The sequence below is a fragment of the Fringilla coelebs genome, assembly GCF_963513975.1.
Source record: "Fringilla coelebs genome assembly, chromosome: 2".
NCBI classification, from domain to species: Eukaryota; Metazoa; Chordata; class Aves; order Passeriformes; family Fringillidae; genus Fringilla; species Fringilla coelebs.
This window is the reverse complement of record NC_140029.1, coordinates 2,475,874-2,490,898: the sequence shown is the minus strand read 5'-3', so window position 1 is coordinate 2,490,898 and position 15,025 is coordinate 2,475,874. Positions and strand designations below refer to the sequence as shown.

At 43.2% G+C, this 15,025-nt stretch overlaps 1 protein-coding gene across 1 annotated transcript in view; it reads right to left on the bottom strand.

Annotated features, from left to right (window-relative positions):
- The window catches only part of SIM2 (SIM bHLH transcription factor 2), a gene marked incomplete at both ends in the record, with an annotated part of 54,037 nt that overhangs the window by 13,928 nt on the left and 25,084 nt on the right, over window positions 1-15,025 (bottom strand). Inside the window, 3 exons of the mRNA XM_084226491.1 lie at window positions 3,738-3,844; window positions 7,242-7,441; window positions 11,085-11,170. Of these exons, the coding sequence (XP_084082617.1) occupies window positions 3,738-3,844; window positions 7,242-7,441; window positions 11,085-11,170 (393 nt within the window). The remainder of the gene's footprint in view (window positions 1-3,737; window positions 3,845-7,241; window positions 7,442-11,084; window positions 11,171-15,025) is intronic.

The window sequence follows — 15,025 nt, the reverse complement described above, 5'->3', positions numbered from 1 at the left end:
TTTAGCAATCTGGGGAAAGTCTGACCTTGGCTGAGGGACAGTAAGTGAGACAGTGAGTGAGCTCAGCTTCCATCTGGCTCTGTGCTCAGCTGCCCTGTTTGATGCTGAAAAGGAAACCTCAGGAATGGGAGTGAGGCAAATCCACCACCCAGACAATCTGTGCAGGCTCAGACTTCTTGGTGGCCTCTGCTGCAGCCCGAGGGGGAGGATCCTGTGGCTTTCTCCTCTGGATGTGCCCTCTGTGACTGGGTGTTCCAGGGCTCTGGCTCACTGCTGGTTTCACAGGGAAGCTGGGGAAGGCTCTGGGCTCTCAGACAGGACTATTTTAAAAGGCTCCACCAGGCTGCTGGGCGTGTGGCTGGGAGTTCCCAGGCTGCACTGAAGGGTTCCTCTGCAAGAAATGGATTTCTTGGTTCACACTGGCAGCAGATCCTGGTTTAGCTGCCCTGGCATGTCATGGGCACGGCCCCTGGGCAAGGCAGGGTGCCCAGCAAACTCCTGTTTTCCTTTTAGACCTCCTAAAATCTGGTGCCACTCTGCCAGGAGGTTGGAGTGCTGGCAAAGCAGAGGCAGACCCAGAGATGGTGGAACTGAGCTCTTCTGTGAAATAACCCTACAAAAACACAGGGTGACTTCCAGGGAGCAAGAGAAGGGTTTGGTGGGGACACCAGCTGGGCTGGGCCAAGGCACAGAAGAGACCTGAACCCTTTTCAAGTTCCTGTGGGAAGAGCAGGGACGTTGCAACCCATGGGATGCCCAAAATGCCCCTTAAAATGGCACAAATGAAGGGATTTCTCTGAGACCACAAAGATATTTTGTCTGTACTGGAACTCTGTCCTGTGTTTTAGAGTGCAGGCAGGGCCTCCTTATTTGTGTGGCCACATTTCAGGGCAAACACTGTGAGTATGAAAGGGGCTCTGGAAATAAATAACACAGCTCCAAACACCACAAGTGCTTTCCTGGAGCTGGAAGCCAATCAAATGTTTCAAACAGGAAACTCTCTTTGCTGCCAGCACACCTTAGGCAAATATTCACATCTACATTTCCCTCCTAGCTTGATGTTCTTGTTCTGTCCCTCCTAACTTGCTCCCCTCACTGTTTCCTTTGTTTTATTCCTTGTGCTGCCTCACTCTGAGTTCAGCTGCTTCAGGGCTTCAGTTTTGGATTTTTTTCCTCTTAAAAAAAGCAAATGGTTATCCTAGTTTAGGGTTGCTTATATTTTTTTTTTTCCCTTAATACCCTTATTAGGTGTAAGATGTTTCTCTTTGGATTTCTGCATCAGGTGACACTTCATCATCAGATTGCTTTATAGAATGGTACAACAAACCTGCCAACCTTTCACTGCTCATGTTCCTGAGACATTTGCTGATGGATGCTGGGGGAGCTCTCACACTGCTCCCCAGAGGGACTTTGTGCACTTTACATCTGGTTTAATAATTCCCATTACTTGGTATTCCAACCATGACCCTGCACTGTTCCCACTGCTGCCCAAGCATTACTCATTATTTTCTGCTTCTTGGGATTTATCTGCTTTCATAAATTCCTATGCATGGCTCACATTTTTCTTCTGTTTTTAAAGTTTACAGTAATTTATCTTTAATCTACAGAACTGCTCTCAGTATCCTATTTGGCTGAGGGATTTTTTTTTCCTTGTGGAAGGATGTGGTGGGTAATTCAGTGAACATGATTTGTCTCTTCATTTAAAACTCCAGTCGTACATGGATCAAACTGGCAGCCACAGAATTATCCATCCTGCTGCTCTAAAGTGGAAAACTGTTTTCCAGAGGTGATTGTGGCTGTGGTGGCATCATCTCCGTGCTGGCTGATGAAGGTGTTTCAAACAGTCTGGTGGAAATACTGAGTTTATTCTGAACAGGTCAACAGTCACATCCACAAGCAGATGTCACCACTACAGAGAGAGTGTCCCTGGCAGGATTTTCCATGTGCCCTGGTCATTCCTTTTTTTCCAGTTCTCAGTGGTCCAGAACATTCAGTAATGTTTTGGTAAATCTGAACTCCCTGTAAAGATCAGATTTTGCTTTCCCAGGTGTAGCACACCCTGCCCCCGGCAGAATTCAGCACTTGCAATTTCACCTTGGACTTGCCAAACACAGCTACAACCTCCTTGGTATTCCATATCCTCATCAGTAGCACGCACTAAGAGAAGAAGGAAGCCTAAAAGGAGGATTTGACTCTGGCTGCTTCCAGCCTACAGGAGCAATCTGGAAAAAAAATTCCCTGACATTGGTTTTTGGATGTCATCTTTGCCTCGTATGGGTTGCAGCAAACGGAGCCAAATCCAGAGTTCAGCCATTCCCTCAATTTGCTTTTCAAATTAATGTGCTACTGAATGAACTCCTTCCCAGATCCAGATGTTTGAAGATATGATTAGTGACTCTGTTGGAAGATGGGAAATTATTAAATGTGTCATTTTTTTCCTGACAATCCATTCTCCGAACCTCATCCACATGCTACTAATGAATGTCCCTCCAAGGAGTTTTTGGGATTGCATTCTCTTCAAACACAGGATGATTATTACTAACATATTTCAGAGGAATGCAGAGCTGCTGCATAGTTTTTGTTTTAACAGCAGAGGCTAGCGAAGTTCAGATTTTCCCCTCTCATTTACTTGCTCTTTTGGTTTACTTTTCCTTCAAGCGATCACCATCCAGAATCAATTCCAAATTTTCAAAATAGCCTGGATCCCCTAAGTACAAAAACTGGCCAGATAAGTTGGTTTGGGTGTTGTTTTTTTTCTTTTCAGAAGCCCAGCATATTGAGCTGTATTTACATAATTAATGGTTTCCTTAAGTGATAGCCAAGAACTTTTGAAAATCTGTCTCCAGTCAAGATTTGGAAAGGATTTTTTTCTGCTTTCCAGCCTGCTGCTTGTTGTCTTCAAAACTTCTCACTGTACTCAATGTATTCCATAGAATCCCAGGATGGTTTGGGTTGGAAGGGACCTTAAAGATGATCCCATCCCACCCCTGCCATGGCAGGGACACCTCCCACTGTCCCAGGCTGCTCCAGCCCCAGTGTCCAACCTGGCCTTGTGCACTGCCAGGGATCCAGGGGCAGCCCCAGCTGCTCTGGGCACCCTGTGCCAGGGCCTGCCCACCCTCACAGGGAGGAAACTTTTCCTAATACCTGATCTAAACCTGTAATTTTTCAGTTTGAAGCCATTCCTGTGTGCTGTCCCTGCATCCCCTGGAAATTGTCTCTCTCCAGCTTTCCTGGGGCTCCTGCAGGCCCTGCAAGGCCACCCTGAGCTCAGCCCAAAGCTTCTCCTGTGCAGGTGAGCAATGCCAGCTGTGCCAGCCTTTCCTGCCAGCAGAGGAATATCCTAAAACTCATCCTGGTGCCACCCCTGCCATGGCAGGGACACCTCCCACTGTGCCAGGTGCTCCAGCCCCAGTGTCCAGCCTGGCCCTGGGCACTGCCAGGGATCCAGGGATGGAATTCCATCCCAGCCCTGCCCACCCTGCCAGGGAACAATTACTCATTCTCAGTGTCCCACCCAGCCCTGCCCTCTGGCACTGGCAGCCATTCCCTGTGTGCTGTCCCTGCATCCCCTGGAAATTGTCTCTCTCCAGCTTTCCTGGGGCTCCTGCAGGCCCTGCAAGGCCACCCTGAGCTCAGCCCAAAGCTTCTCCTGTGCAGGTGAGCAATGCCAGCTGTGCCAGCCTTTCCTGCCAGCAGAGCTCCAGGTCCCTCCTGTGCCCAGCCCAGGTACTCACGGAGGTGGTGAGCGTATCGCAGGTGGAAAACGTCGCAGCCGTGCACGTGGTGGTAGAGGGTTTTCTCTATCAGATCCTGGGGCTCATATCCAGTTAATTCCGTGACCCTGGAAAAGGAAAAATCTGCAATAAACAAAATCTCCAGGAATATTCCGTTTCATTGACCCAGCATTTGATTGTGCCAACAAATCAGTGCGGGATGAAATGTTAGTTTTGGAAAGAGAAACTTCACCTTTACAAGAAAAGAAACCCTTTCAGCCCAGCCAAAGCAAGGTGCAGCTTTTCCCTGGTGTACCCAGGCAGGAAAAAGAACTCTTTTACTGATTTCCACCTTGGGCTTTTGCCACTGCCATGCAGGATCCTTTGCACAAAGCTGCACTCGAGGAGCTGCTCATGAAACAATAAAACCTCTCTTGTGGGCTGCTGACACATTTTCATTTGCTTTTGCAAAGCTACAAGTGTAGAAGGTGTGTTGGGCCACATGTGATCGTGGCCTGTGAATAAATCCAGGCTGGTGCCTAACAGGAGAAAAAAGCAGGAGCTTATTCCAGCTGAGAATGTGGAAAGACAAGGAGGTGTGAAGACCACAGGGTGAGGAAAGGAAAGCTGAGGCAAGACTTCAAAAAAAAAAAAAAAAAAATCCCAGAAGTAGAAGAATGGAACGAATTCAGAACAGCAGCATCTCTGCAGATGTTAAAGAATCAAATTCAGAGGTCAGACTTACACTGGGTCAGACATGAAGAGTCAAACTGCATTTTTCAAATGGAATTTTTTTATTTAACTGAGCAAAAAATAGTCCTTAAAGTGCAATGTGCCACTCAGCCAAACTGTGGCTTGTTCACCCAGGGTTGTGAGGGGGTTTGGGGTGTCCTGAGTTTTCTTTGCCTAAAAAAGGCAGAACAGTAAGGAATGCCCACATTACAAGGGACACAGTCCCTAGGTAGGTGACAGTAAAATTGTCCCTGCTGAGGATCTTCTCCTGCAGCAGCAGAGGCATCTGCACATTTTAATTGCAGGAGTTTTACCTGGGACCAGCTCTAGCCCAGGCCCGTGGACTGAAATATTTATTAAAGTTGGAGTGTCCAAGGGTGCTCTTGGAGGTTGTCCTCAAGTTTAGATCAAAGGAAATCCAGTTTAAATGCCCCAAGTCTCTTCATGCCATGAACTGAGCAGGGATGGGCAGGACATGGAGTTCCAAAGGATGTTCCTGGCCTGAACTTTACTACTGGTGAGGATGCACAGCACAGAGACAACACAGGAGTGTGCACAGAAATGAGAATGGGGGTCCCAACAGTTCCTGTCATTGCAGGATTGATGATAATAATAATAATTTACATTTTGATTCATTTTTTTTTAATTTTATGATTATTGTACATCTTCTGTTCTCATGCCCTGACTCTAACCAGCCCAGAGGACCCCACAGAGACTGAGGATGTTCTTGAGAGGGTTGAGGGCTTGGATTCCTCTGAAGGACAACAACATCAAAATGCCTTTGAATAGATGCTTGTGTTCCTCCTCTGCAGTGTGTGCTCATCCCAAACCCTCGCTGAAGCCAATCAGGAGAACGAAATAATGGTGAGGATCCTGCTCAGGTTTCAATTCTTCTGACTCCAGTGCCCTTAAAAGCAGGGTGGCAGTTCCATCCTGCCCCTTTGGTGAGTGCAGACAGAAATGAGCCAGGGGTTCATTTTCCCAGTGGTGCAGTCTCACTTTGAAGCTGGTGACAAAAAAACATAACTGAAAGTTCCTAGGACACCCAAATTTTGGAAAAGCTTGAATCTGGAAATAAACTCTGCTGTTTTACTTCCTTCACATCAAGTCAGTCCCTCAGGCAGCCTGGGCTCTCCAGGTTGTGTTGTGCAGGTGACAGGACACACAGAGCTCACCCCACTGATCAGTTCTGCTCTCCTGAGTTCTTCAAAGTCTTTTTAAACACCCTGGCAGTGAATGCACCACAAAAACCAGAGTGAGCAGCTCACTTTGGAGGGAAGTGACTGTCTTTTCCTTCCAGTGCCCTCAGTGGATGAACTCCTGTGTGGTTTATGTTGTGTCAGGTGCCCAGAAAGGGATTTTGAGCTGCTCCTTCCCATGGTTTCACGCTGTCTGCTGTGACTGTTACATCTCAACATCCATCCCCTTGTATGGAAACCAGAACCAAGCCTGAAACCAGTTTTTCCTAACTCCTAACATGCCCCTGTTTTCATCAAACACAGTTTGGTTTGCTCAGCTGGGAGAGCAAAAGGCTTTGGTGAAGCTCAATTCCCCTGCTTGTCCCGTGTGTGGATGACACCCATCTGCTCCTTGGTAAACACAGCTCTGCAACAGCTCTGGGTCTATCCCTGCTGCTGTCAACACCTCTGCTTGTTCTGTGGCCTTTGAAGACACTTCTGTCTCCAGGCAGTTCCTCCCAGGCACATCATTTCCTTTCCCCCACATGCAAGGACGTGTTGCTGAACCCCTCGCGCTCCTTTGTAGCCGCGGCACGAAGCGACACGTGCCAAAAAATGAGGAAGGGTTCCAGAAACAAGGAGTTCTTTGTGTCCCAGCAGCTGATGGAGCCACTGTCTCCTGGGCTGAGCACGTAGAAAAGCCTCTTCTTGCATGGTTGACCTCCACTCTCTTGGGTACAGAGGTTTTCTCCCACATTCACTGCACAAATGTATTCCCTGAAAATCCAGCCCACCGGGGAAATGGGGAATGTGGGACCCACAGGAGAGGATTTTTGAAGAATGATCATCTTGTCAATACTTTGTGTATTTGGGATTTTCTCTTCAAGGTCTCCTGGACTGCGCTGGACAAAGTATTGTGTCCTACAAGGTACCTGCTCCAAAACCAGAGAAATGAATTTCAGTTCTGGGTCTGAATTTCAGTTCTGGTTCTGAATTTCAGTTCTGGTTCTGTGCTCATCTGAGCTCCATCAGCTGAAGTGGAGGCAGGGCTCTCCTTCCTCAGCTGGTTTTCCCCAAATTTTCTGTAGGAAGGTCCTGTTTTTGTGAGTAGTAGCCATTGGAATGAATCCCCATTCTAACAACCCCATTATTAGTGTTGGTTTCATGGTTAAAGCATTACACTAAAGACAGAACTCTGTTTCCTTCATGCTCTCTCAAAAGCTTTCTGGATGACCCCAGCCAGTTGTTTGACCTCAGTATTCCACTTTTGAGGTTGGTTTGGGGGGGTTTTTTGGTACATCCTCATTCCTTTTCCTGGTTTTGTATGATAAAATTTGTGTCTTTTCAGGTAAAAAAAGGGTTCACTGCTCCTGTGACCAATCCTCACAACAAGAAACTTCTAGCTGACCCTAAAAGTGCAGGTAACTCCAGGTTAAATTGGACAGGCTCTAGACAAAGTTTGTTCTATCCAGCTGCCTGAAAGGCTTTGAAGGCTCTGAGTTCCAGATCTAGTTTGGACTGCTGGATTTTTTTTTCCCTGATGTTTTGATCCGTTTGGAAACCGCGGCACATAAACACACGAACGCTGAGCGCTGGAGATGAAAGAGCTGCTTACCTGGAATCGAGGAAAATCAGTTTCAAATCCAAGCTGGCTCTGAACATGAACATGTTGCTGTGGAGCTTGATCTCAGTGATTGCACTGGGAGGCAAAGATTGCCCCACGGCCACCAGCCCCACGATTTGGTAACAGGAGTCGTACAGGGACATATCCAGCATGTACTGGCGGATCTTCAAGTAGCCACTGCAGTGGATCACCTGGAGAAAGGGGAAAACACCCTCAGGATCTGATGGAAAAGGCCCAAATCTGCTGCCCACCCAGTCTCAATGAGGTTATAAAGACATATATTGTGTTTTTATCTTCTTTTCTGCCTGGGTCAGGGTAGGGATTGAAAGCCCTGGAGACAGTGTTTTGTGTTCAGGGTCAGATGTTTATTAGTTCTTATTGCTATTTCAGTCTTAAAAGTCATGAGTTCTACAGCATTTCACTGGAAAGCTACAAAATGGCCCTGTGTCTGTCTCTTCATGGTCTTTGAAGGACAAATTGTCCAATTGAGAAATGACACCTCAATTATTTTCACTTTTAACCCAATACCCAACCACCCGTGCCCACAATGGGGACTTTTTTATCCAATGACACAAAACCACCCAAACAATGGAGAAGGTGAAGAAGAAGGAGCAGCCTCCACCTGAAAACTCCATCTTGCTTTCTGTCTATTCCTGCATTCTAAACCCTCAAACTCTGAGTTTCCCACCCTGTGATATCACACACTTCTATCCAAACTGCACCCCCACAATCCCAGTTCTGTCATTCCATTCTGGAAGCTTCTCCAGGCCCTCAGGTCACTGCAGTGTTCTCTGGGGGTCAGTGCCTGGCAGCACAGACAGGCTGGAATTCTCAGCAGCCAGGGCTCCAACAGACACACTCCCCCATAACATTAAATTCTGGGTCGTCTGTTGATTGCAGTTAATTTGTAAATAGAGATTAAGACTCAGTAAATGCAGTTTTGTGTTTGCTGACAGCATGATTAATCCAGTATTGAAACACCTCCTCTCTGGGGACTGCCTAATTGCTTTCTAATTAATACTTCAAGCTCCTTGATACAGATTTCCTGTAGATAGAGCCAGAATTCTTGCTCATTGATATAAAAATCGGGAAATTGCTTTTTTTTAAAATGTCCATCTCTCCCACACACACTCAAAGATGAATAAAAACATTTACATTTTAATGAGTTATTATTCTGATGTAAATAAAGACACATCAAAAAAGGCACTTAAAAACCCAGTGGGTATTGATATATCCCAACAGCAATAAAAATTAACTGTTGTTTATGCAAATGCACAAGAAATCAGTTTTAAGTTCTCTGCTCAAGTTCAGAGGGGTTGTTTTTTTTTGACACTTGACTAAGCCCAAGGTCCTGAGCTCAGATTTCGGGATCCCTGTGTACAATTGCTGCTCACAGAGGTGATAATGACAGTGTTAGACTGTAAAAATTCAGTGTCAGCTAAAGGGGAGGGGGAAATGTAACCTGGGGACTATTCCAGGCCAGAAGATTTATTTAGTGTGGTGCTGGTGTTCAGAAATCATCAGTGCCCCTGCCAACTTTCTGCCCCAAGCAACAGGAATATCACATCCCTTTGCTGAATTTCTCTGTTTGTTTGGCTTTTAACTGTGTCCTGTGGACAGGAATTAATTTTCAGTGTGTTTAGTGCTCTAAACAAATACCAAACATCACCTGGAAATTGACTCCTCCTGCTTAACCTTCCTCCTCTCCAGTGATTTAAATGTTCAGCAAAAGCACAGTCAGAAGATCCCTCAGCAGATCTCAATTCCCCCATCACTTGGTCCAGGAGTTTTTTCTGTGCTTCAGCTAATGAGGTAATTTCTTTAAAAATTAAGTCCTGACTTTAAGCACAGTCAAATGGAATTAATTTAATCCAACATCTCTCCAGAGGAGAGAATCCTTTGATTTTCATTGTGCAAACTTTTAATAGTGAGCCAAAGAAAGTGATGCCTCTGATTAACCATGATAATTGGGAATTAAAAAACCCCAAAACCCCCAAAGCTACGTGGAGATCTCATGACTGAAGCTCTATTCTTTCACCTGATTTCAGATTCAGCTTTGGGACAGAACCATTTTTGTGGGGAGCAGCTGAGCAAACAGGGCTCAGTGAAATGAGGAATTATCAGTGCAGGAATGTAGGGAAGAGTGCAAACAGACAGATCCATGTCTGCACCTTGAGCACATTCCTGCAGAGAGCTCTGCTCCTCTTCCAGGCTTTTCTTTTTGGGTTTTGAACTACCCAAAATGAATCCCCAGCAGAATGAATGGGAAGCACCCTCCCTGATGGAGCAGAGTGAACCTCAAAGAGCAGAAATGCACAGCTGAAAATAAAAACTGCCTCTAAAGATGAAAATAAAAAGTACTGCACAGCTGAAAATAAAATCTGCCTGGACATCTGAAAATAAAAACTAATGCACATCTGAAAATAAAAACTACTGCACATCTGAAAATAAAAACTGCCTGTAAAGATGAAAATAAAAACTACCTGCACATCTGAAATTAAAAACTACTGCACATCTGAAAATAAAATCTGCCTGCATATCTGAAATTAAAAACTGTCTGTAAAGATGAAAATAAAAACTGTCTGTAAAGATGAACATAAAAAAGTACTGCAAATCTGAAAATAAAAACTGCCTGCACATCTGAAATTAAAAACTGCCTGTAAAGGTGAAAATAAAAAGTACTGCAAATCTGAAAAGAAAAACTGCCTGGACATCTGAAAATAAAAACTTTCTGTAAGGCTGAAAATAAAAACTACCTGCAAGTCTGAACATCAAAACTACTGCAAATCTGAAAATAAAAACTGTCTGTGAAGATGAAAATAAAAAGTACTGCAAATCTGAAATTAAAAACTGCCTGCACATCTGAAATGAAAAACTGCCTGTAAAGATGAAAATAAAAAGTACTGCACAGCTGAAAAGAAAAACTACCTGCATATCTGAAATTTAAAAGTACTGCAAATCTAAAAATAAAATCTGCCTGCATATCTGAAAATAAAAACTGTCTGTAAGGCTGAAAATAAAAACTATCTGCAAGTCTGAACATCAAAACTACTGCAAATCTGAAAATAAAAACTGTCTGTAAAGATGAACATAAAAAAGTAATGCAAATCTGAAATTAAAAACTGCCTGCACATCTGAAATGAAAAACTACTGCACATCTGCAAAAACAACCTGCCTGTAAAGATGAAAATAAACACTATTGCACATCTGAAAATAAAAACTACTGCACATCTGAAAAATAACTGCCTTCACATCTGAAAATAAACACTACTGCAAATCTGAAGATAAAATCTGCCTGCACATATGAAATAAAAACTCCTCAAATGACAGCTGTTATTCTACGACTTCAGTGTTTGCTGTGGCTTCTGGTTTCATGTCATAAATAAAAAACATCACACAAACTCTAAGATTTATAAACAGACTTGGTGGTTTAGTACAATTCCACCCTGAGGTGATGGCAATGGTTGAGTTTTTTAAGAGTTCAGGCCAAGGAGGTGCTTTGTGCACTGGGTGGGATGTGGAAAATATCCAAATTCCGGGGTCTGGGTTCCTGCCTCACCTGCCTCCTGTTCCATGGGGGAATAAAACCAAACTGTGCTCTCCTGGCAGCCCCAGGGCTGGCCTCCAGGGAATTCCCAGGGACCCAGGGGAGGGATCTGCCACCAAGTTTAAATTTGAATTATTGAGGGCATTTTGGGGCTCTTTTCTGATTTATCACAAGCTTTGCTCTCAGTTACACATAAGTAAAAATAAAACCCAAACCAAACACCTAAATAAATAAATTTGTCAATTGTCAAACATTTCAGAATTGGAGGAGTAATTTATAGACATTACCTTGTAGCCACTGCAGGTCAGGCCTGCATTCCTCTTGGCTAGGACACACTTCATCCTCAGGAAAAAGGATCTCTCGATTTCATACTCTGAAAGCACAAAGCACATTTGGCTGTGATTTATTCCTGAAGCTCCCAAACCTGCCCAGAACATCGCTTTTCCCTTGTTTCAGCTTTAGCCAGAAGCAGAAATCAGCTGATGCCTCAGGTTTGAGCTTTTCTGTTTTTCAGGTTCTGCGCTGCTTTAGTGTGTGGGTCTGGGTTCATATTATGGGATGGTGAGCTCTGTGCACAGAGCAGGGAGACAAAACAATTCCTGCTCCAGCTGGGCACCAAGGACAAATGAGCCAAATCTCAGCCAGGAGCACAAACCCCGTGGGCTGGAGAGAGAAAAACAAGCAGGGTGGGACTGCAGGGGCTGAAGCTGGGATGGGACAATGAACTGCAAGGTGCAAATGGAGCAGAGCTGATCCCAGGGAGAGACCCCGTGCCCGGCCGGGCATTTTGGGGCCATTTTGGGTCATCTTGGGTGCAGCCCTGGCTGGGCTCTGGTGCTGCCCCAGGTGGGTCCATGCAGGAGATCCTTTGGATAAATCCCTGCTTTGTTCTGGGACTCTGCCCAGCCCCTGCTCTAGGTCAAGCCATTCTTCTTTCCCCCTCCATCCCTGCCCTCAGGATTTACTTCACCTTCCTGTCAGGATTCCCTGTGAAATTTGGCCAACTCACAACTGGCCAAATTTGGCCCAAGCACAATTGGGTCTCCACATTTCTGGTTTTTACCACCACTGATGTTGAGGTTTTTGTTTGTTTTTTTTTTTTAGGGTTGGGATTAAATGTGTGAGACTGTATTTTTTGTTTGGATTTAGATGACTGTTATTGTGATATTTTATGAAAAATCCCTTTGCCAGGATTTTTCTCCTGAGAAGCCTCAGGAATGAAATGAAAACAATAATTATCTGATTGCTTGAAATGTGGTTTGGAGGTTGCTTACTAATAAGTGCATCTTTGATTGGTTCCATGAGAATTGTTTTTACTTAATGGCCAATCCCAGTCCAGCTGTGTCAGGACTCTGAGTCTGTCCCAGGGTTTTATTATCATTCTTGTCTAACCTTCTGATGTCTCCTTTCTTTTTCTTTAGGTTTTGTATAATATTCTTTTAATAGAATAAATATCATAATATAATAAATCAACCTTCTAGAAACTTGGAGTCACTTCTCATCTCTCACCTCATCCTGGGGCCCACAACAACACCACAACAATTAGTAACCATGGATGTTTATTTGTTTTTATTTCTATTGCAGTTTTATAAATTGTGAGTTTTATAGTAATTTATTAATAATCTCAAAAATTGAGCTGTATTTTTTAATAAGGTCTTTTAAGGATAAAATGTTTCATTAAGAAATGGTATTAAAATTATTTTATTTTTATTTTTATAACGAATTATTTGTGGTTTGTAATGTGGACATTTTTATTTGATTACATAATATTTAAACTCATGAGGAAGGAGGTGAAGAAGACGGACTAGCTTTTATTTTAAAACTTTTATTTTGTTTATATATATATATTATTATCTTTTAAAACTTTAAACTCTATGTTTTTTACTGTGTGATATTACACACTTCTATTTAAACTGTACACTTATAATTTTAGTTTTATTAATTTTTTTTTGAGGCTTCCTCTACAGCTTTAGGTTAAATGTAGTGGTTTTTTGGGGGGTTCAGTGCCTGCCAGCACAGAAAATCTAAAATTCTCAGTGACCAGTGTTCCAACACTTCACAAGGAATTCCTTTGTTTCCAAACAAGTCCTTGTTGGTAAAGGGAAGGGAAAATGTTCTTTGGAGCACTTTGGAACACTTTGGAAAAGTGTTCTGGGGAAATGAAGGGAATCTCCAAAATAACAACAGAATGGGGAGCAAGGAAATTCACTGGGTTTGTATTAATTGTAATAATTGGGAAACAAGGAAACCCAGTGGGTTTGAAATAACTGGAGTGCACATGGCTGCTCATGGCCAGACCTTCGGAGCTCCATGTGCAGTGCCAGACTTCCAAAACTCCCCTGGGAGGTTGTTTTCAAACAAATATCTTCAAGGATAACCTCCAAAAAGGTTTAAAGTTCATGGTGGTCATTGGTCAGGTACACACAGACTTTCTGCCAAGGATATGAGACAGGAATATTCTGATAGAATATCAATAATAAAGAATAGCATATCAATAATATAGAATATATGTATTCTATTTATTCTATTCATTTATAATATTAATAATGTAGAATATTCTTATCTGTAATGGTAATTACTCTCAATAATGGTTCAGACACCAGGAATAATTCAGATTATTTACTGAAGGCTGCAGTTTGGCAGAACTATTTTAGGGACAAGAAAGAAAACTCATTTGGTACAACTGTGAACAGGAAAATCAGGGAAGCAGGAGGGTGCTCGGCTTTGTCCTGACTCCCCACAGGGTTTGAACCAAAATCCATTATAATCACTTGGGATCTTTCTTTAATTTGATTTAACTGCTGAGTTTTACTCCTGATTTTTGTGCCTCCATCATCCAATTCACCCCACCTGGCCACCACACCTGCAGTGGTCTGAGCCTCACAACCAACACGTTCTCTATTCTATTTAAATTCTGGGATAATTTTGGGGGTTAAAGCTCTGAAGATAGAACCACATAAAAAAGATTCAGCAAGGAGGAGAAAGAAATGTTTCCTGAGCATTTGAATTTCCCATTTATCTCTCTAATTAAAATTAGATCCCTATGGGGAAAAGCTGGCACTTTGAAGGAGCTGGCACACCCACTGCAGAGTTTTAAATACAAATTTACACATTGGGTGGGGGGAAGCCACACAGCAGAGATTTGCTGTGGCTGAAGCCTCATCCCATGAGTCAGGAATGGCTCTGGAATGTGCAACACTGTGAATTAATATAAAAAACTAATTAATTTGGGTTTGTGTTAACTTTGCCAGTGTGACCCCCCCAGTACCCTCAAAAACAGCAGAAATGGACAGCAAAGCAAAAAAGAACTGAATTAAATTTGCAATTGTAAAGGTGATTGAAAGGAAAATAAAGTCCTGGGATCCTGCTGGATGCTGCCACATCCATCAGAGTAAAGCAAAACTCAAAATATCACAGCTGGGTGATCCTTGAGGGTCACTTCCAGCTCAGCTATTCTGTTCTAGTCTTGTCTAGTCTATTTATTTTATCTATTTATGAATCCAAATTCTTGTGGATTTCCCATCCCTGGAAGTGCCCAAGGCCAGGTTGGGCACTGGGGCTTGGAGCACCCAATGGGTGGCACTGGATGAGCTTTAAGAGAAAGATTCTCCCCTCTGATGAGGATGATGTAGAAAATGGGGTGCTCAGAGGTTTAGCAAACAAAAAAGGAGACACTGAATATTCAAATAGGAGAAACTACAGTTAAGCTTAGAAAAAAATTGAATAAAAAATAACAACTTGCAGCATCTAGACTTAGTGGTGAAATTATTGATATCACTGGGGTTCTTTCAAGCCAATGTGTGAGCCCAGAGAGAGTCTGGGCTGTCAAGAAGAGGTAAAAAAAAAGAAACTCAATGAAGTTCTTAAAGGTCAAGAGATCCCTGGGTAAAGCACATAGATATGAAAGTCAAGAGAGAAAATATTGAATAATAAATGTTCTGACTGAACCACAGTGTAAGAAACACTAAAGGAAAATAAACTTCTTAATTATTAGAGAATATTCATCTAATAACTGAAGCTTGGCCACTGTATTTAATTTTTCAGGAATGTTAATCATCTAAATGCATCATTGGAGGTGATGTGAACTCCTTTCCTCTGGGAGATAAAAAATGTTCAAAATTCTATGTAAAAACTATTCTATTCTTTCTAGAGAAAAGGTGAAACCAACATGTTGCAGACATCAGCTGGTGAAGGATGAGAACCAAAATAATCCTGGAGAGAGCAGAAA